The sequence below is a fragment of the Lycorma delicatula genome, chromosome 1 (assembly GCF_047948215.1).
Source record: "Lycorma delicatula isolate Av1 chromosome 1, ASM4794821v1, whole genome shotgun sequence".
Lineage (NCBI taxonomy): Eukaryota > Metazoa > Arthropoda > Insecta > Hemiptera > Fulgoridae > Lycorma > Lycorma delicatula.
The window spans coordinates 258155857-258179061 of NC_134455.1; the positions used below are offsets into that span (position 1 = coordinate 258155857).

Consider the following 23205-nt stretch of genomic DNA (forward strand, 5'->3'; position numbering starts at 1 on the left):
TTTCTTATTCCCTCTCTTATAAATCTATGTTACGTAAGATTTCTTCCATTCAAACAGAATGGAAGAAATCTTTGTTCTTTTGAACGAACAAATTTCATTCAAAAGATATTAAAATAAATATTTAAATTAGTGCTACTACTTTCAGCAGTTCCTTGCATACTGCCTTCTGCTGTTCATTATCTTACCACTTCCACTCCAGGTGTCCCTAATATCACAGACTGTGATATAAGAGATAATAAATTATTTACAACATAGGTGATATGTTAATTATGGGAATGCCTTCCAAAAAAATTATTTAATTTAAAAGATGCAATGAGGCATGGGAAATTAATTCAATTGTTATTATGCCAGAATCAAGAGATGGAGTTTTTCTTTCATATTCTTCAGGACTGATTTTACCTCAGCAACAGTAATTTTTACTCTAACTTGGGTCTGTTCCAGCATAACCACATGTAACTACTCCTCTCTCTTCAATGAGTAATTTCAGATATAATCTTTCCAAGATCTATAATCACAAGGTGACAAAATTTAATCACTTTTTAGTATAACAATTTACTAGCCAATTTACTAGTACATATGTATGAGCAGGAAACCTGGTTTTAACAAAGTGTTGGTCATGTACAAGTAGAAGTGGTAAATATTGTTCCACAAATTTTATAAGATGATACAGAGGCAGAATACAACTTTTAAAACTGATTATGCACAGGAAGGGTCATAAGAAAATTATTAGTTATGGAAATGTCTTTCCATAAATTTCTAATTTTAAAAGGTGCAGTATATTTCAGTTTTGGTTTATCATTAACTTCCTGTTCAAATTTATATTAACACTAGTACTTGTGTACTAGAAAAAATTGGTTAACCACTACTTAGAAAAAAACCAGTACTTTTCTTATTATTAGTACAGTACTGATAAGAAATATCTGATGTGGTCACCACATGACTTCCTTGTTCGCCTATTAAATTTCATATACACATTTTTGCTGCACTCATTTAAACTTATTTCATTTGAAAGTGAGATAAAATCCTCCAGTTCTTTAATAAAAGTGAACAGTAACACAGTTGCTAAAATATTAGTTTTTATTAACATCCAATATTAATTAAACAATCTTACCTGAAATATTAGGTTAGAGTAAAAGTTCCTTTATTACTGTTTAAATAAATGTAAGTCTTATAAGTACCTAATAATATGTTTTTTAAATTATTTTGATGTACCCATCAAGAAAATGAAAACAAAAACAAAAACGAAACAGGAGAAGGTAACAGTAAAGTTACCTTCTTTACTGTTCGAAACAGGTAAGGTAGGAAACAGGAAATTTTATAGTGATATTTATTATCAAGTAGACTGAAACAAATGCATAAATAAAAATAATCAGATGTTTCACCAAATCTGGTGTGGATACCATAACTTCCTTGTATCCCTATTAAATTACATATAACATTTTTAAAAGTACATAAAATTCTATTTCATTAATAAGTTCTGATATTTTTTCATATTTCTTTTTATTGTTATTATTGAATTATTATTTATTGTAAAACAGTTTTTACAATCGGAGGTTAATAATTATTAATAAATCAATATATTTAAATTAAAAAAAAAGGGAGATGAAGTCTGATTCGAACCGATATGCCTTCCCTTGTAAGATCCAAATATTTCATTAATTAAAATTTTATTTCACTAAAACTCTGGAACCAATGAAACTAAGTACACTTATGATATATCGTTGAAAAGCTCTCAATGAGGGCTTATTACTGCAGTTAAGAAATCCAATCCAATTTTTGGGGGATTCAATTTTTGGACACTTTTGGTTCAGTCGATTGCAATCAAAGGGGAGGTGCACAATTAGATGTTACAACAGTCCTAAATCCAAAATTTCAACATACTACGGCTAATCATTTTTGAGTTATGCGAGATACATACGTACGTACAGACGTCACGCCGAAACTGGTCAAAATAGATATTTCCTTTGAAATGTGAAAACCAAAATTTTTCGCGATCACAATACTTCCTTTACTTTGTACAAGGAAGTAAAAATGTAACTGGTAGAAGTGATATAAAATGGGACACTAATTGGCTTCTTTACATCACGATTTTCCCAATAACATGTTATTGGAAATATGTTCACAAATTGTTATTTTATTAATGTAGATTTTAACGATTATTCATTTTCTCAAATATTAATTATACTAAGGGTTCTGGAAGCCAAGGAGGGCACAGACATGATCAAACGTAATGATGCGGGTACTATTAAGATTTTTAGATGCTCCAAAAATAGATTTAACACAGTTTAGTGTTACCTGAAAAACTGCATTTTGTTTTTAATTATTCTTTTTTTCAGTGTTTCGGAAGTAGTATTCTGCCTCTTAAATACGAAATTGTGGTGGTAAACCATGCAACAATCACAATGAGCTATTTTCTCTCAGGTTGCTGCTGGATTACTCTGATTTTTGTACTATATTTTTATATAAAATACAGAGAAATTTAAAAGCAAATGCATTTATTATTTTTAGATTGAAGATGTTTGACATGATGAGTAAAAATACAATCTATATATATATATATATATATATATATATATATGTAAATGAATGCTTGTTTGTGTTTGTTTGTCCCGTACGCGTTCCTATACCACTCATCCGATTGCGATGAAACTTTGGTGATTTGTGCGCTTGCCCGCGAATATTTCTGAATTAGTTTGGACTTGCTAGTTGGCGCTGGGGTCGAGGTATTTCGAAAAATTGTATTTATGGTCCGATTTGGCTCATATTCAGAATATGTATTAGTTAGGCGAAAAGAACAATTTTTATAAGAAAAATGGATCCGCTAGGTGGCGCTGGGGTTGAGATATTTACGAAACAAACAAATATACAGACTTTCTTCTTTTATATATATATATATATATATATAAAAGGTAATGTTCCTATGTGTGTCCGTTATAGACTAAAAAACTGGACCGATTTACGTGCAGGAAAAAGGGGAAAAAGGGAAATATAGAAAAAAGAAACAGGGAAAAAGGGAAAAGATGATTAATTTTCTGATTATTCATTTTAATTAATGTTTTTTCATATGATTTATTACTGTGGAGAAGAAAAGCATCATAGTTTTACTATTTGCCAATAATGTAATATCAGATGATGAAAATACTTTAAAGAATCATTATTTACATTTTTATAAAATATATTGGAAAAAACTTACACATTAAGCAGTTCTCCAGTAAAAGTAATGTGTGGATTTTAAAGGTTTTATGTCCATTTGATTAAACATTATAATTAATAATCTGACAGTTAGGCTAAATTTGTAACATTCTTTAATGTAATGCACCATTTGAAAGTTTTGGTAATGGGTAATATTTTGTAATAAGGCTCTCAGGGTAAGGTAAAAAAATCCTTATCAAATGATACTCTTTCTAAATATCTTTCCCAAACGATTGCAGAGACATATATATTTAACGAAGTTAGTATGTTATTATTCTGTTAATACTTCAATTACTATATTAGTTTATATTTCTTTACTTTCTGGAAATAACTTATTGGATGTATAAAAGTAAATAATTTTTCAGTAAATGATAAGTAAAATTCAGTTTTTCATGAATTAAACCCGATTTGGTAATAATAGTTAACTAATATTTTTTATTAAATACCATACTAGTTCAATAAATGATAATAATTTTATTGAATTGTATATAAATAAAAATATTAAATAAAATATATAAATATATATATATATATTTAAATATTTATAAATATATAAATAAATTTTATATAAATAAAAATATATATAAATATAAAAAAATATAAATTTACTTATTTACTTATAAAAATATATATTAAAAAAATTATTATTATTACAGGCATATATTAAGTAATCAAAGATGAGACAGACCTGTAAAAACAATAAACCTTCTTTATTTGAAATGACTAATTTTAAATGTATATTTACATAAAAAAAAAAAAATGTTGTGCAATGATTTTATTCTCCCATTGGTGTATTCCATACTGATATCTATATATGTATGTGTTAACTTTAACCTTGAGGTAAATTAAATTTAAAAAGAAAAACACACAATGCTTATAATAAATTCAAAAGCACGTTTCATAATTACAAAAGTTTTGCATGAATAATTACTATTCTATTTGCCACTCCTGCACACCATTTGTGTCGACTGTCATAGACAGCTGGTGTGAAACTGCATGTGTTGATAGTTTGTTATCTTATCTCATTCGTTAGAGTACATATTCTACTCATAGTATTCAATTTGTTCATTAAGTAATGTTTTCCTTAAAATAAAGCAATATGAGACATAAATTTCCTTTTGTGTTCATAATAAATTTAACTGCTCTTGGTAAGTGAAATTGAATTTAATTATTATATAGAATACTGAAATTCTCATGTTTCATGTAATGTTGGTATCATCATTTGTTTGATGTTTTATGATGTAATTAACCTATAAAATATTTAATTGTCTTTTGTTTTCTTGGAAGCAAGCATAAATATAGAGCAGTTCAGTAATTGAATATACAATGTATAAAAAACGTTTTTGTAGTGTCAACAAAATTTTAATATGAAATTTCAATATTTTTAATAAAGTTTCGGTTAATTTTATTGTTAATGATTAAATACCAGAAAACTTACGCTAAAAAAGCAGAAATTAATATTCTGCAGTTTTAGATTCAAGTTCAACATTGTCAAGATAAAAGTTCAGATATACATTCCTCTGATTCTAAGTAGTATTGTAAATGTCAGCAATAAAATACAGCCAAATACGTATAACAATTATTTTTTTTTACTTTAACTGAAAACATAATGAGAGTTGTAGAATAAATGTAATAAATATTAAAAATTACAATTTATTTACTTTCAAATTTCACTTTCATGATTTACATGAAAATTTTTCTGTTAGGAAGTCATTCAGCGTAAATTAATTATGTGATTCCTTGTGAAGTTAATGTACCAGAGGCGCTGTAATTATTATCTCCTGTTTTAAAAAGGCTGAAAAACCACTTTAATAGGTAGTCTGATTAAACAGTTGATCTATAATATGTTTATCCATTTAATAAGAGTACACTTTTCCCTTTTTTAAATTAACGAGTTTGTAATTTCATGTTGTTCAAAACTGCTAAGATCTTGGTTTTTATGTGCTACATATAAAATTTGCATGTTATTTCCTCTTTTTATGAGGCGATTTACCAAAGTTAATTGTGTTATTTTGTGTAGTGCCTGTATCTGTATATGTGCTTTGCATCTATGGATGAATGTATATCCTCTTTTTTCTGTTTACCTTCTGGAACCACCATATTACTTCAGAGAATTGAAGTGTAGTCTTCGTACAGGTCGACCACTCCTGAGAAGTGTGGTTAATTGAAACCCAATCAGCAAAGAACACCGGTATCCACAATCTAGTATTCAAATCCGTATAAAAGTAACTAAGATTTGAACCTTATATAGAAAGATTATACTAAGATTTGAACTTTTATATAAAGTACTAGAATTTGAACCTTGGAACTCTCGACTTTGAAATCAGCTGATTTGCGATGACAACTTAACCACTAGACCAGCCCGGCGGGCTAAAGGATGAATGTACATCCAGCATTAAACACTGTATCCAACAGACTGGATGAAAGGACACATCCAGTCACAGATGCAAAGAACTCATGCAGGCACTGCACACATTAACATAATTAATTTTTGCAAACTACATAGAAAAAGAACATACAAAATTAAAACATGCAAAATTTACAAAACAAACGGAATGTTTGGTTTTTCTGTAATATGTATTGTCAGTAGTTAACAAAATAAGATATTTAATAGATAAAAATAATAAGATAAAATATTTTATTCGATTATTTAGTAAAAATGCTTCTTAACTACCTTAACAACAGTATCGGTTGAAAAAGAAACTGTATGATCAGATTTGAAAAGTCCTCTTAATGAACATTTTCCATGTAATTTGAAAGCAAATTACACGGTTGAACTATCTTTTAAGATGTTATCTTATTTTGTCATGCTATTCAATAAACAAATGTAGTTTCCTTTCTGTGTAATTTACTCAAGAATTTTTATAGCAAAAAATTTGACTAAGAAGATTTTTCTACAGGAAAATGTAATGAAGAAGTTACAATCTGTATATGTTAGAATTGATTCAAATGTATACTTTAGATTTGAAGTCACATTTACTAGTAATTAAATTCTCCGATCGATAAGATTTATATGTAATAAAAGTAAAGAAAAAAGCTATATAAGTAAAGAAGTTTTAATATAAGTTTAAAATAATAATAGAAGATTTAATATAAGTCTTATACTCGTATAATTTTTTATATAAGTAAAGCTTTATAAGTAAAATGTGAAAGGAATGTGTTAAAAAAGTATATTTACACTCGCAGATAACTGTATATGTATGTGGGTAAGTGTCATTGTGCAAGTACATGTACTCTGATGTAAGATGTAACCAACCTAAGTTTGCATACGTGTATATATATATATGTATAGCTATACCTATAAACAAGATGTCTTGACTTACTAATAATCAACGCACAGCAAAAACTACTAAAGAAAAATGAATGAAAATTTGTATACATGTTTTTCTTATGATGAAAATGCGCATTACAAAAGGATTTCTTTAAATTCCGCATTTAAAGAGTTAAAATGGGGTAACATTAAATTTTACAATTGTTTTTAATTGCTCTGTAACAAGCAGTTTTTTTTCTTAACCTCCATGACCACCGTTATGTATTGTAGGTATTGCTTCAGAGGATGAAATGAATGATTTGTAGCGCGTGAAAATGCCACCACTGACCGGGGTTCGATCCCGGGATCTCCGAATGAAAGCCGAGACGCTACCATGTGAATATCTAAGAACTAATTTCTAAATTTCTCGAAATTTGACCTTAAAAGGGGTGAAAAAGGTATAAAAATGTTTAAAAATGATTGCGAATTTTCCCCATTTCCGTCTTTACTAAACGAGATATTCACTAGATCCGGGCTTGCAAATGCTCTTCAGATAAATATCGAAAAACCATTTTCGGTTTTTTGAATTTCGATTTTTTTAAGTGTGCGACGGTGTACGGTGCGGCGGCTCAACCAAGAGAACTACTACCACTGTTACTGTATATGCGACGCGACTGGCTGTAACTGCCTCCGGTTTCTTAGCAAAAAACATAAAATTAAAAAAAATTAAATAAAATATGGAAATGAATTACGGTCAACGCCTATTGGTGTTTGTCAGATAACGCTAAGAACCGGGCAAAATACATTTTTACCCGTACGAAGAACGTGTAAAAACGTATCTTCCAAATGTATCCCGTCTAGCCCGTCACTGTACTAATGAAGGAAGAGCGCTTCGCTCTTCCTCAACCAGGAAGAGGTTAGGGTTCGAAGCGAACCCTGACCGGTTAGTGTAAGTGTGTATATATATATATATATATGTTACGGTAAAACCCCGAATACCGGTAAAACTTAAGTTTTATCGATAAGTTTTACCGGTAAAACTTAAGTTTTACCGGTAAATTCTAACATTTACCAAGTCACTTGGTAAAAGTCCGAAAAAATCTTGAAAACACATTTATTTCGGACTTTTACTAAATAGTTTTGGTCATTATTGACATTTACCATAGACTGTTGGTAAAAGTTGACCGTATTTAATGACTGTATTTAATGAAAAACGTTCGGTTGGGATTCAAAACTTTTTTCCCGCAGCAAAAATTGAAAATAAATTGGGTTAAAAAACAATCCGGTTGTTAGACCCAGACTGTGTATTTAAGAGTTAACTATTAATTGATTATTCTCACGTTTGAAAATTATTAATTTAATAGAATTTTTGAACTGAAATCCCAAAATTGAGAAGAGCATTTTTAAATTCATGCTCTTTCCTATTTAGGAGTGATTTCGTTACAGAATTGTCAACTTTTACCAACAGAATATGGTAATTGTCAACAATGACCAAAACGATTTGGTAAAATTCTGAATTAAATGTGTTTTCAAGATTTTTTCGGACTCTTACCAAGTAAATTGTTAAATGTTAGAATTTACCAGTAAAACTTAAGATTTACCGGTATTCGGGGTTTTACCGTAACACACACACACACATATAGATGTAAACTGGAAAAGAAAAATTATGAAAACAAATATTTCTGGCTCTGTGGTACTGATTTTACAGTGAATTACACAATTTGTTACAATACACCAATTTTACACAGCTCATAAAAGTCGAGAAACTTGATTGAAGAAATGAGATTTGATAAAAAAATAATAATAAGCAAATAATACAGATTAAATATATTATTCAACGACATAGTAAAGGGATTCGTCGTCTCTGTAACGAGAATCCGATATTGAATTTAACTTCACGAAAGTAATAAATTAGAACTAAGTCTTCATTAAAATACTTTAGGCATATTAGTCAAATAATTTTATGGATTTTGATCAAACTTTACTCAATAAACGTCGCTGAAGCACTCTGTGATCTCATAAACTAAAAGATTATGTGATAAGATCGTTCTATGAATTTACATGTGGAAGTTGATCAAAGACAAAATGATCCTCACGACTCAAAATTAGTAACCAAAAAGAAAAATATTGCTGCCTCCAAAAGTGAATATCGTACATTCATTATTATACAAAGACCTAAGTCGATTTTTTACACAATTTAAATATAATTTTGAAAATGGACTTCTCAACAAACCAAACTACATCTGTTCAGGCGAAACAAACTCAATTTTGTGGTAAATTTATGTTATTACTGTAGGTTAAAAATAAAATTAATCTTTTCCTAACAACTGATTTATTTATTATTTTTTATATAAAAATATCTTCATGATTTATTAAAAAAATTCAAAATGGGACCTGTATTACATTATATATATATATATATATATAAAATGGATATTTAAAAATTTTTTCACAATTAATTAATAGACGTGAAAAAAATAAAATTTTGATATAAATACGAGTATTAGTTTAACATAACTTTTTTCATATATATATATATAAAATACTCGTAGTTATATCAAAATTTTATTTTTTTCATGTCTTAATTAATTGTGAAAATATTTTTAAATATCCATTTTGCTACTGTCTTGCAGTGTTGCAAAAATGTAAGGGAAAATAGTGTAATGAAAAATAACATAAATTTTATTTTTATCTCTCATTATACGAAGTATTATTGGGTCTACAAGTAGCGATCGATGACGACAAGAGATTTATTGGAAGGTGGTAAGGGAAATTATTTTTTTCTAAAAATTTTTCCAAACTTAAACATTTTATAAAAAAATGTAGATGGCTTTTTTAAAACCTTATAAAATTTCCTTTAATCTGTTTTCTGTTTGGTTTGTATAAAATAAACACTGACTGAGATACAATTTTTAAACTCTACATAACTCCCATTTGAAAAATTCAATTTTAATGCTCTATTTTTGTGATTTACCAGGAAATAAAGTCTTTTACGAAAATATTACTAAAATAAATTTGATAGTTTTAAGTTAGTTTTAATATAATTTCTGCCACGTTACTGAATAATATGAATTGGCAATGTTAACGTAGAAATCTAAAACAATCCACGTTTACGGAAAAACGCTTTAAATAAGACGTTTAGAATTCATCGCAAAAAATAATAAAACTATTCTGACTGCCCTTTTTACAGAATAATTTCAATGATTAGCTATTTATTTAAATTTTACCTATTACCTATTTAATTTTCTATAAAATAAAATAATTATCTTATGAAAAAAATTCACATTTTTAAACTTTATTAAAAGTTATGTTTAAACAAATGAAATCTGTAATATTACTTAGTATTTCTACATTTATAAAATTGTTTTAAACTTTAATCACATATCACATATAATCACATAATCACATATCCAACAATTCAAATGGCTATTGGAATAACAATGAAATTTACCTTAAATAAAAAAATATTTTGTAATTGTTATAAAAAGCTTTATTTTGATTTAATCAACAAATAAATTAGTAGACAGATTTAACAACAATGCAATATCTACATAACACCTTTAATTTAATTGGTTTATTTACTTAATTAAATTTGATTTGCAAATTTTAAATTAGCTTACTCCAAAATATTAGCACTCATTTTATTTTCAAATTCAAACCATTTACTTACAAGACACTTGAACTGTTTTTTTCTAAGGACCTTTCGCAACTAGTTCCGTGGACTGAACTCCACTGAAGATGCTGGTAATAAGTCTAAGGAATTTAGATCATTTGGAAAAATAGGCTGCAGTATTTTGAAAACGTGATTCTTTTAATATTCAGCAATTTAAACGTGTTATCACATATCGTTATGTTGTTAAACGAGTATTTTTTTTTTATTATTTTAGTATCTAGTAAAACAAACATTTTTTTAAAAATCTTTAGTGATAAATAATTTATTTAATTTGATATTATTATATTTTTTTTTAGGATGAACTGGATAGAAACATAAAACTTTGATATCTGCCGTTAACTTTAAGATTTTTTTTAACTTGATTTTAAGCGTAAAATAAATAGTTTGTAGGCTAACGAGATGAAGTAAATTACACAGATTTAATAGTCGAAAGATTTACTATCAGATGTTAACTCCAATTTTTCCGAAAAATCAAAAAAAAAATCATCAAAAGTACCTTTATCGTTCTGAGTGGAAGTTTGCGTTTGTAGTCGGAGTGCTATCGTATTTCACTTACCGGAGAAAAGTTGACGGTTAAATGAATTTAACATTTACAGTAATTGAAATTTTTATTCTTTATAAATCATTAATTTATTAAGATTTATGTCTACAACGGTACAAACCCTTAATTTAATATCGTTGTTTATCACTACTTCAATTTGATTTTTAAAACAAAATTTTAATTTAATTTGTAAACTTTATTAACGTGCCAATCTGACATATAATTTTCCATTAAGTTTTTATCTAGAATCGCCAACTATGTCGTGAAATTAAAATATATTTGTAATAATAAATGATATTCTTATGTTAATCATACTATGATTTTGATGAAGACAATTTGTCGATTTCAGCCAAAATTATTATTGTTATATTATTGCGAGTGATATTGTCTGAAGTTATTTTATTAAAGATACTAATGAACAAGATAGTAATTAATAACCCAAAAATGCTTTGATTATGTAAAAGCACAGCAACCAACTTATACTTTTGTATCAGATTACGTTTTCGTCGGAATAAAATATTTATATAAGTAAACACTGAAAATTATAACGCTTTTCCAAAAGTTACGCTTCCATGTACGCAGACTACGTCATTACTTTATGAATTACGGAAAGGAAAATAAACTAGTTTACGTACATTTGAATTTTTAATTTCTTGGATTCAGATATCAATGAAAAGTATGCAAAAATGCACCGTTTACTATTTTTTGCTACTAATGTTCGTACAGGAACTATATTAACGCTAACATAAAGTACTATACTTTGAAGGAGACTTTGTTTCCTAGTAAACTGTAAAGTTAGAGAGTTAAAAGCGAATTTTTCAAAACGGAATCGTACAGGATTCAAGATATTGTATCCTCAATCAACGGTTACTGTATATCGACCAAACAAACATCAGATTAAAAGAAATTTTATAATGTTTCAAAAAGCAACCTCTGTATTTTTTTTATAAAATCCTATGGTTAGGAGGTATTTACAAAAAAAAACGAAAATTTTCTCATTTCCTTCCAAAAACTTACTGTCGCTATTCACCGTGCCGATTACTCATTGATACTTCCTAGAAGACAATTAAAAATTGAATATTTATATCAGATTTTCTAGTTTATCTACGTTTTTTGTATTCTATTATTAGCGCCTAATTGGAGATTGTAAGTTTCATGTTTCAAAGTAATTTCTAATTCAACTCGTACTATCAAACAATATAATCCTCAAACATGAATTTTCCGTTGGATTTTATCTAGAATAATCGACGTGTTGCATCAGAATAAAAACACACGTGTAACATTTAAAACCGTTAGATTCTAACTCAGAGACAAATTTTATAAAAAATACAAAGACAAAGGTTTGTAAGTCTTTATTTATATGCCCGCAGTTTATTATTTACTACTTCAAATGCGATTCTAAAATTTGTTACTTTAATACCGGTTTGATATTTTAATAATTGAAAGCGATAAATTTATTGAAACTTTGTCAGAGCTGGATAAGCTCAATAATTTAATTTTGTAAAATATAAATAGATTCGTATTAATGATGTCCTACCATAATAATTTTATCAGGTAGAAAAAGCATAATCAAGTACACAAGTACATTATTGCAATACTGTGAAATAACAGAAATCTTTATGGCTGTTTGTTATAATACTCATACAATGAAAATAATATGCTTTCAATACTAATGACTACACATGTAATAATAATATCCAAACAAACCCACCTGCTAAAATACTTGATATATGTATGTAAATAACACTTTAACAATGTAAAATGCTAACTAGTTGAATATGAATTCATTAATATGAAATGAAGTTGAGTTATTCGAAACGCCTAGCTGTTAGATCTTAAAACGACATGACTCATAATTTCCTAGTATAAAAATGAATATTATGAACATGAACGTTTAAATTATCATTTGATTTTTAAGTAATCGCTTTATAAATATAATATATATAATAAATATTTTAACACTTTGTCCCGTTATATAAATAGTCTTACGTAGAAATAAAGTATAAAATTGTAGAAAAGCGTCACTACTTTCACTCTCTGTTTTACGTGTTTAGAGTATGTTATCCATCAGATGTTTTATTTTTTGTGAATATGAAATATTTTTTAAGCCTTTTAAAAATTAAATTAGTGTATCTTCATTAAAATACCAGAATCATAAATGAATTAAGCCGACGGAATAATAGACCACTTTAGTCGTTTGTGTGCAACAGTAATAAAAAAAGCTGTATTTCTTTTTGGTTGAAACAAGGTAGTGCGATCATATCATTTGTTTTGAGCGCACTGAAATTGAGTAACCACGTTTTAGCATTTTAAAAAGTTACATTAGGCGGGTTCATCAATAATCAGAACAGCAGATATTGGTCAACAAGAAGTTCATACACCTTACATGAATCGCCGTTGCTCTCACAGAAGGTAAATGGGTTTGTGTGAGCCCACCGGGCTGGTTAACTCGTCATCGCAAATCAACTGATTTCAAAGCTGAGAGTTCTAAGGTTCAAATCCTAATAAAGGCAGTTACTTTTATACGGATTTGAATACTAGATTGTGGATACCGGTGTTCTTTGGTGGTTGAGTTTCAAATAACCACACTTCGCAGGAGTGGTCAACCTGAGGCAGTATAAAACTACATTTCATTTACATTCATACATATCATGCTCATTAATCCTCTGAAGTAACACCTTACGGTGGTTCCGGAGACTAAAGAGAAAAAGAGAGGGGTTTGATGTGCGATTTCTCGTCGACGAATAGCAGGCTCGATCTTTTTTTATGAAACCCTTGACCAAGATATATATAAGTGCTACAAATAATGCAATTTTTAGTTCTTCTCCAGCCTGATGAACGCCATTATTACCTGCAACAAGACAAGGCAACGTGCCGTATATCCAAAAACACCGTGGAAGTTTTGGAAGAAATGCTTGGTGATCGCATGATTTTAAAAGGTCTGTGACCCCCTCATTCCCCTGACTTATCGTCACCGGACTTCTTTCTCTGGGGTTTTTTGAAAAGTTGTATATATCGAGCAAACCTGCGTACTCTACTACAGTCGGGGCGAGCCATTAGTGCAGAGATGAATTCCGTTAGCCTTGGATGTCCTACGAAGGGTGTCAAAAAATATGGTACAAAGTGTTCGGACCTGCCTTCAGGAAAACGGTGGACTTTTCCAATACTTTCTGTGAGACATTAACTTTCTTTCTTTTTCAGTTTATCCCCTGGAACCACCGAAAAGTATTACTTCAGAGGATGAATGAGGATGATATGTATGAATGTAAATGAAGTGTAATCTTGTACAGTCTCAGGTCGACCGTTCCTGAGGTGAGTGGTTAATTGAAACCTAACCACCAAAGAACACCGGTATCCACGATCTAGCGTTCAAATCCCTGTGAAAGTAACTGCGCTGTGAGATATTACTAGTTGTGCATAACTGCATTTCATGAATCAAATCAAATGCGAGTATCTCTGTATTATACATAGCGGAATTATATTGTATAGTATCAAAATGCAGGCGATAAAATGATTGCAATATATAATGATACACGATTTCCTTGCGTAAAAATAATTTGATCATTAATACTAACTAATTTTTTCGAATCGCAAAATAATCTTTTGTGTTTTCTTTCTGTTGAAACTAACACTTCAGCGATAAAGATGAATGTAATTTGCTATGATATTTTGATTGCCGGTTTCATTAGTACGTTCAGAAGAAACATGCGATCGTACATGTTTTAATGAAATCATAGATTATTGTATTCGACTTTGATAATTCTCAAAACAAATTAATATAATTATTAGTATTTTTATTTATTGCATGTCGATAGCTAAAACAAATCTTTTGAGCATTATCGTACTCTAAAAACAGTATAATCAACAATTTTAAGAAATAACCTACGTTTACATAAAATCGTATTCTACGAGTGCAATGTAAAAATAATTAACTTCTACCATATAAACGATATCTGCTCACCTTTAAGTAGAAAATACTATTCGTTAAAGAACTTCCCAAACTAGTTATCCTAGGAAATTCACATTTTGTTGGAGAATTCCATAAATATTCTACACTAATTAAGAAATTTTTAAACAGATTCAGAACGATAGAAACATTTGTAAAACCGAAAGACTAACTAATATTAATTCTCCATCTACTAAACAACCACAGAAAAAGCAATTTGATTTTTTATTTACTTCATTCACCTAAATGAATTTTTCATTATAAATCCTAGGATTTAAAAAAGTGTTCTATCTCTTAAAGTAAAATATCCACATTTCTAACTCTTTCCCTTGATCAGATGTCGGAACATGACATAATTGTTACAAAAAGATATTAAAAGAATAAAATTGTAGTAACGATCCGTAAAAACTTATTAACCGAAAATAACCGAAAACTATGCTTAATAATAAATCTCTCACTCTGTAGTTCATCATAGTGTATTTCTAATCCGTGTACCAAGAAGATATGTAGTATAAAAATAAATATGAAGAGCTATAATATTTTGCAAAGGGTATCCACTAAAATTATTTTTAACAAAGTTCAATCTCCAAAAGGATAAAAGTACATCTGAAAAAGTAAAATGTAATAGTACGTACTCACTAATATTATATCCAGTATATGAAAAATGCCTTGCGCGACCAGGATTTGAACCAGAACCTATGATATAACCTGTAATCTAACGATATAATTTTTAACAATTTATAATTTTTTGATAAAATAAATAATATTTGAAAAATATAAATTATTAATTAAGAATGTAAGAAATGCTGAGAAGAAATTGTATGAGATTCAGGAATGATATCTTAATGGGAACAAAACAAAATGAAAAATAATCGAGATCCATAGAGTCGATAGAAAATTGAAAGAGGATGTAGGCTTTCAGAATTCTGTAACAAATTTAAATTAGTGATAACTAGTTTTCTTCATCAAACTTTTCTCTTTCACCATGTTTTTTTGAAAATATACGTGTAACTATCACACTGTGTCCAGTTCGGTTTTAGAAACTGTCCTGAATAAGGTAAATTTTTAACATTAATGTAACACTATTAAGAATATAGGCCTACCGTTACTATTAATATAATGTTAAGAGAACCTATTATGACGTACCGCCAATATTTATCAACCAACAGTCAAACCAATTTCTCAGCAGTTCCCCAATCAAAATTAGTTGCTCAATCTATGACTAATAATTTATGAAATTTTGTAATTCGTAAATTAAATCATTTTATAAAAAATATTCTAGTATTTTTAGTATTAATAAAGTTATTCTCGAATTTACCTGTTTAAATAAAATAACGTACTTTTTCTTTGCAGGCATATTTTCTTTTCTGTTTTAAGTATAATTTTTTTTTTAATTTATTATAAAATTTCAAAATTAAGAGATCTTTTTTTATTGGAAAATTGAAAATTATTGTTATAATATTGCGTGGGTAGGAATAATTTTTAAATTATACACAACATTTTTTTTACAATTTTAAGTAATTTACATTACATTAATGGAGCGAGAGTTTGCATCTCATAAATTTATTAATGCAAGAAGTAGCACAATTATAATTCTCCGACTCAACTGAGTCTGTATCACCAACTTTAGTGAGAAAGTTATTTTTTTACGTGGAATAGTCTTTTTTAAAGTGTATAATTTCTTTTAAAAAATCAATCTAACATTTTAAACGATTTAATTTTATTATTTTGAATAATACAAGCTTTACACTTTTTATTTTAAATTTAAAACCTGCGATTACGATATAAGTACATAATATTAAATATATATCTACCATTATATAAGGACACAAGGAAATACTTGTTAGTTCATTTCGTTTTAAAAATTACATTTTAATGCGTTCCAGTGGCCAATCGATAAAATTATGCATATCGAACTTTCTTTTTCTGTTTAGCACTGTAAAGTATTACTTCAGAGGATGTATGAATGTAAATGAATTGCAATCTTGTACAGTATCAGGTCGACCATTCCTGAGATGTGTAGTAAATTGAAACCCAACCACCGAAGAACACCGGTATCCACCATCAAGTATTCAAATCCGTATAAAAGTAAACTGCCTTTACTAGGATTTAAACCTTAGAATGCCTATTGAACTGCCCTGTAAAAATCATACTTAGTTCTCTAAAAATTAACGGTCTAATTCTCAGCGTGTAGAACAAGAACGTGTCAACACACAAAATAGAGGAAGACAATGTGTTAGGCCCCCAAAGGACTCTTACAGAATTATACTGTAGTTATTAGTAAATTTTTACAAGTTGCAAATTACAAGTTCAATAATTTCTCTTGGATGGTAGCAACAAGATTGCTAATAATTTAAGTAAGGTTTTAGAAATAAATTTTATCAGTTGCAAGGAAGCTGTTATCTTAGAGGTTGTTTTAACCATCAAGTTTAGAAAGCTTAGTAGACACGTTTAGTTGGGATAGATTGATGGACCAGTGTCTATGACATCTTGCTACCTATGTTGCTCTCCTACCTCCACTGTACTATTAGCAATGCCAGCACTACTTCAGGTACCCTAGGTAGAACTACTGCACATTTATGAGTGCTATGAGTCTAAGCATTCGTTTATGAGTCTAAGCTATGTTGAATTATACTAGTCTATTACATAACTAATTTAAATTTCTGGTTCTTTTAGTTATGCGTATGGGCCCATTGTACTTCTATAAAAGTGTTTATTTTTTATTACACATGTTTCTTGATTTTAAGATTTTTTAATTTTATTTAAATAAAATGTTCAAAACTAATCTTTACTTTTTACTTTAACTCGATACATTCAATTAGTATTAAAGCTGTTGTTAATTATCACAACACAGTTAACAAACCTTTTGTTTATAGTTTTTGTCTACAGATTATATTATATTCAGTTTAGGGAAAGGAAGGTATGCTGATGTTTATCCCGTATAATACAATGTACTTCTTAAAATTTTTCAAATATCAAGATGTTACCACCTACAATGAATTTGCCGATCATACATCAAAAAGCAGTACATTTTATAAAAAATTATACTTTATAGAAAAATGTAATATTTAAAAAATAAAATACCTTATAAAAAATAAATTATAGAAAGTCTATACACTAACATATTATATGAAAAATGTATAATAATAAAAACAGAAAAAAACACTGTAATCACTTACAACATGTGTTCTACAATTTACCTCTGTCTTAAGACAAGACCAGCTTGAGGAAATAACCTATCATTGACTTAATTTCTGTCATTCATCTATGTAATTAGATTTGAATATGCATCTTTCTCTGTAACTCACATTTCTCTGAGCAATATCATACAGAACTAAACAACAGTTGACAATATTTGCCACAAGACAAAGTTTAACTCTTAGATGATTTAAACATGAAACTTATGGAACTTTCATTCCTTCAGAATATCAAAAGCACATTCAATAAGCGTTTATTACGGTAGATTTATACAATCAACTGTACCACCTCTCAGCTTCATTTCTGGGTCCTCATGATTAGATGTCATGAGACGTGTTTTAGAGGGTAGACCGAGTCACCCAGAAAAAGTACATTGAGAAAAAATTTACCTTGTTCCATTTACTGATAAAAGTTGCTTCTCAACAACACCCCGCTCATGAGAACTTCAATAACATCCAGGAACTGGCAGTGTTGTGAAACTGTTCATTTCTTCCACAGTGTTTTCTTATCTGCTTATTTCCTAGAAGATTTACAGCATCACGTTTAACATAAAATTAACATATCTGGTTATCCGCAAAGTGGATAACCATCATTGTTCATCATGTGATAAATTTATAATTAAAGGTAAGATTTTGGATAAACCAGTATCTGGCAATCATATAGATTATAAATAGAAAAAGATTTATAAGGGCTGATGAACTGCACAAATTAAAAGTTTATGAATTATCAGCATCTGAGACTATATTAACTTTAAATAAATTAACATCTGTATGTCAGTTAAGAGGTTAAAACAGTGCTAGGTATGGATCTTTGTATGTTCTTGTCACTTTCTAAAGAGTGTAGCAGTTGGTGGCAAATACAACTAAAGACTGATTAATTTTTTTATTATTGTGTAAAGCAAAATACATTTGAAAATCAGACTATTGTTAACATATTAGTAACAGAAAAAATTCCATATAACTTTTTCTAAAGTTAATGCAAGTTAAAAGTGAGTTGATCTTTAAAATGTATTTTCTAGGAATATGGGTTAGTAGTCTGGAACAAGTGATAATACCTGAACATCTACTGAGCTGTTACAGAGCTCGACCAACCGTGTTGCCTCAAACAATGGAAACACTTATAGAGATTATAAGAAAGATTGAGTTGCAGCCTGGTTTCAATATGAATATTACAGCATTCTCTAATTCTTTACTACATAAGTATGACATATTATTATTGGTTAATTAATTCAAAATTAATTTTGAATAAGTAAATTTTATTTATTAACTGATTTATTTCAGCTACTATCAACGTTTTAAAGAAATCTCTTGAAGCAGTTTTCCACTTATTAAATCGACTTCTTCTTTTACTCTTTCTATATATTTATATCAATCATTAAAAGGAACAGGTGTCACTTGTGTCAGATAACATTTCTTTACCTACATAATATATTATGTTTTCAAAACATTTAAATTGTCAGTTTGAGATATTCATGTTTATTTATTAATGTATTTTAATTAAATACATTTGCAAATTATTTAGTATTGTAATGATCTAGTATTAACAAAAGGTTTACCATAAACTGCCATATAGAATGGCAAATTAAAGTACACAGATAAAACAAAACAATAACCATCACGTAAGAAAAAAATGGTTTTTAAAATCAAAGGGGTGTGACTGGAGGCTATCTAACATTTATATATTGCTACAAAACTCATCACATTTTGTAAAGTTTACAAGACATATAAACATATGGAGAATTTTAGCTGCATTTCATAGTTTAAAATGCGTGAAACATAAACTTACAAAAAAAGCTGCTGTAGTTTGCAACAGCCAGAACAAAAAATTTGATTCATATTTTCTAAGACAGAAACTTATTCTTGAGGAAAAGTTCATAAACCTTTTAGATATTACATGAGTGGAATATCATAATACATACTTTCAGAGTCCCTGCAAAATACTTTGTGTCTTCTGCTTAACATGTTTTCTGTTTCCTTACACAGTTTGACTTTGTGAATAAAGTAGCTCTTGAGGATCATCACTTATCAATATTTCAACAAACTCAGTGTTCTTCAGTGTTGAATTTCTAAATTTTGGTGTCTAAGAAAGGATGTAATAAAACATCTCATAATGACAAAGTAAACACAAAAAGCAATGAAAATAAATTATTTTTGTATACCCAATCTTCTACAAAGTGTTATTACTTAAATTACCACTAAAAATGTTTTTATTCTCAGTATAATTTAATGCAAAATTTTTAGTACCTAAAAAAGATATCAATGAATACCTTTAGATAGATATGCTACGTGTTTAATTAAACCTTTAGCACCTGCTAGTGCTAACATATCTATATTAATAGACTTTTTGTAGTTCATGTAACATGTTTATTTTTATGTCACACTTAATGTTCAAAAATACATCAATTAGTATTAGAAAAACAACACGTTAAGAAATTACATACAGCATCAATTGAATATTTATTTATCTAATAATAAGATTTTCTAGGCAATTAAAAATGGACATCATTACCAACAATTTCACTGTCAAAGCTGCTAAAAGCTAAGTAAGTAAAAAAAGCTCAAAAAATATTCTGGAAACACATTTTCATACACTTAGAAAGTGAGCCATTTTCAAAATTCTAACCATATTTTGTATTGCACACCAATCAATTAAGAAAGTATATGAAAAGTTCTAAAAATGAGAATCAACATATAATACATATAATTAGGCTTACCATACGTCCGGGATTAGCCCGGACAGTCCTGGTTTTTTAGTGCTGTCCAGACTGCAAAAATGTACGTGTTTGAGAATTTTATGACTGGCAAAGGATTTTTTTTACTTTTTTACCTGTATGTTCGACATCGCGTTTTTAACATTCTCTTACGGCCGTACAACTCTCAGCCGAGCTTGGAGCAAGCGCGACGTTGATTTTGACGGAAGCATGGCTACCGGTCTTGCTACAAATTTTTACTTAGTCATTTGACAACATAACAGGGTCAATGTGTTTATGTTGTTTTTGTGTGTGAAGTAACTCGTCTACTCGTTTTACATCATTTTATCTCTATTCATTTTATGTATCATCCTTTAGCAATGGACAAAAGAAAATGTTAACCTGCAACAGGAATACAAATCTTTGAAATTGTGTAATTACAGTAATAATGAACGTATTTATTGCACACTACGTACTGGAGAATTTTCTATTTCACATAGAGAATGATATTGAAGACCATGTGAAAACAGCTAAACATAGGAGTGCTATTAATGCTACTGCTTCAGCAAATATAAGAGATTTTTTTAAAGTCAAACATGGGAATAACAATAACAGTGATCTGGAGTGTGCTGCTAAAGAAACTACATTTTCATACCACATTGCTAGACATGAACTCAGTTTCAAAACATCAGTTAGACTGCACATCTAAACTGGTTAAAAAATTATATGACCCAAAATTTTCAAAACCGAGGCAAATATTGTTAACATTATTTTGCCATTTATATTTGATAATGTGTTGCGTTCTTTGGAAAATATTAATTATGTAACAGTAATGATGGATAGCTCAAAGAGAACTGAAGTAAAATTTGTTTCGATTGTTGTGAGATATTTCATTCTGGAGGAGGGAATTCAAGTTTAACTTTTAAATTTTGATGAAATGCCAGGTGAAACTACTCAAATTTTGACTCATTAGCTTTTGCAATATGTGAAAAAATACAAACTTGAAGAAAAGTTGGTATGTAATACTGCTGATAACACTAACAGCAATTTTAGTGGTGTGAAGAGAAAGGGGAATTAAAATGTGTTCAGAAAAGTTCAAAGTGATCTAGCTAGACCTATTATAGAAATTGGTTGTTCAGCTCACATTGTACACAATTCACTACAAACAGCATGTGATTCTCTACCCTTGGACATAGAAGTTATTTTTATAAAAATGTATAAATGTTTTCACATATATACAGTAAGAGTAACGAAAGTTAAAGAGTTATGTGAATTTGTGGAAACAGATTACAAAAAAATTATTATATCATAGCAGCACAAGGTTCCTTAGTTTTTACCTGCAATAGAAAGAATTGTTCCATTTTTGATGGCCTAAAATCATACTTCTTATCTTGTGACAAATGCCCAAAAATATTATTTGATTTTTTTTGAAAATCTAGAAAGTGAACTAACTGTTTTTGAAGTTTTTGTATGGTGCTCTACACTTATTTAATAATGTATTTCTAAAATCGGAAGCTCATTCTATCATAGCAACAGAAGCATTTCAGACATAATCTGAATTTATTTGTCATCTTCAGGAAAGAAAAACCCACAAATTTATACCATCTTCTGCCACAGAACTGCTATGTACTCTAAAAGAAAATAATATGTTCAACAACAAAAATTTTTCTCAAGTTTAAACAATTTTTATAATTCTAGTATCCAGTACTTAGAGTTGTGAAGAACCAGTTTTGATAAAGTTAGTATGTTTCAGTGGATAAATTTACAAACTGAAATTCCCTGGTTTGATTTCGAAGAGATTGCACAAGTTGTTAATGAAATTATAAAAGATTCCATAAATATTGCTAACCTATTTGATGAACGTACATGTTGAACCAGATAATTAAAAACCAAAGGGTAGGTTGTGGTTCAAATTCTGAAAAAGTACCAGATACTATTGAAGAGAAGTGGAAAGGAATTTTTATGGTGTTTCAAAAGGCTGATATTTCATGGTGCAATATTTCTAAAATGGTTGAATTTGCCTGGAACATCTGCTCCAGTTGAGAGAGTTTTTCAGTTACGGTGAACATTTGGTCTGCAGAAGAGATGGGCTTTCAGTATCTATTGTTAAACATCTGTTAATTATTAAAATTAATTCACAACTTTCTTATTGTGAATTTTGTGATATAATTAAAACAAACAAACCATTTCTGAAGAAAAAAGTCATATCTAGTGAAAAATACAGCTAAGTAAATAAAGTTTAATATTTCAGTAAATTTTTAAGACTTTTAAGTAATTTCAAATTACTGGGTTGAAAAAAATATGGTAAGTCTACATATAATAGTTGTGATAAATTATTGATTTTGTCATTCTTTAAAAAAGTATTAATAATCTATATTTTTAATAAATTATGTTAAATAATAATTTAGAACTATTATCTAAAATTGTTCTTCCATTGGAATTGAAATTTAAGATGTAATAAATAACAACTGCAGTAATAAATAACAAGCATGTGAAATTTCCCAAGAATCATTGAAACATTGTATCATTGAACATTGTATCATTGAAAAGCATAAATTATGTTACAACACATTCTTTAATCAATCCAATATGAAATGCTATAGAACATACAAACCATACAATTAAAAGAAACTTGGATAAGTAATTTTTTTTTCAAATAATAATAAAACCACTAATTTACCACAATTGTTAGTATTTTAATGTATATTTCGATTTT

At 28.5% G+C, this 23205-nt stretch overlaps 1 protein-coding gene across 1 annotated transcript in view; it reads left to right on the top strand.

The window, feature by feature from the left end:
* The first annotated feature begins 4140 nt into the window (after positions 1-4140).
* The window catches only part of LOC142330740 (uncharacterized), a 92038-nt gene continuing 72973 nt past the window's right edge, over positions 4141-23205 (top strand). Inside the window, exons 1-2 of the mRNA XM_075376190.1 lie at positions 4141-4340; positions 18819-18999. Of these exons, the coding sequence (XP_075232305.1) occupies positions 4292-4340; positions 18819-18999 (230 nt within the window). The 5' untranslated portion in view covers positions 4141-4291. The remainder of the gene's footprint in view (positions 4341-18818; positions 19000-23205) is intronic.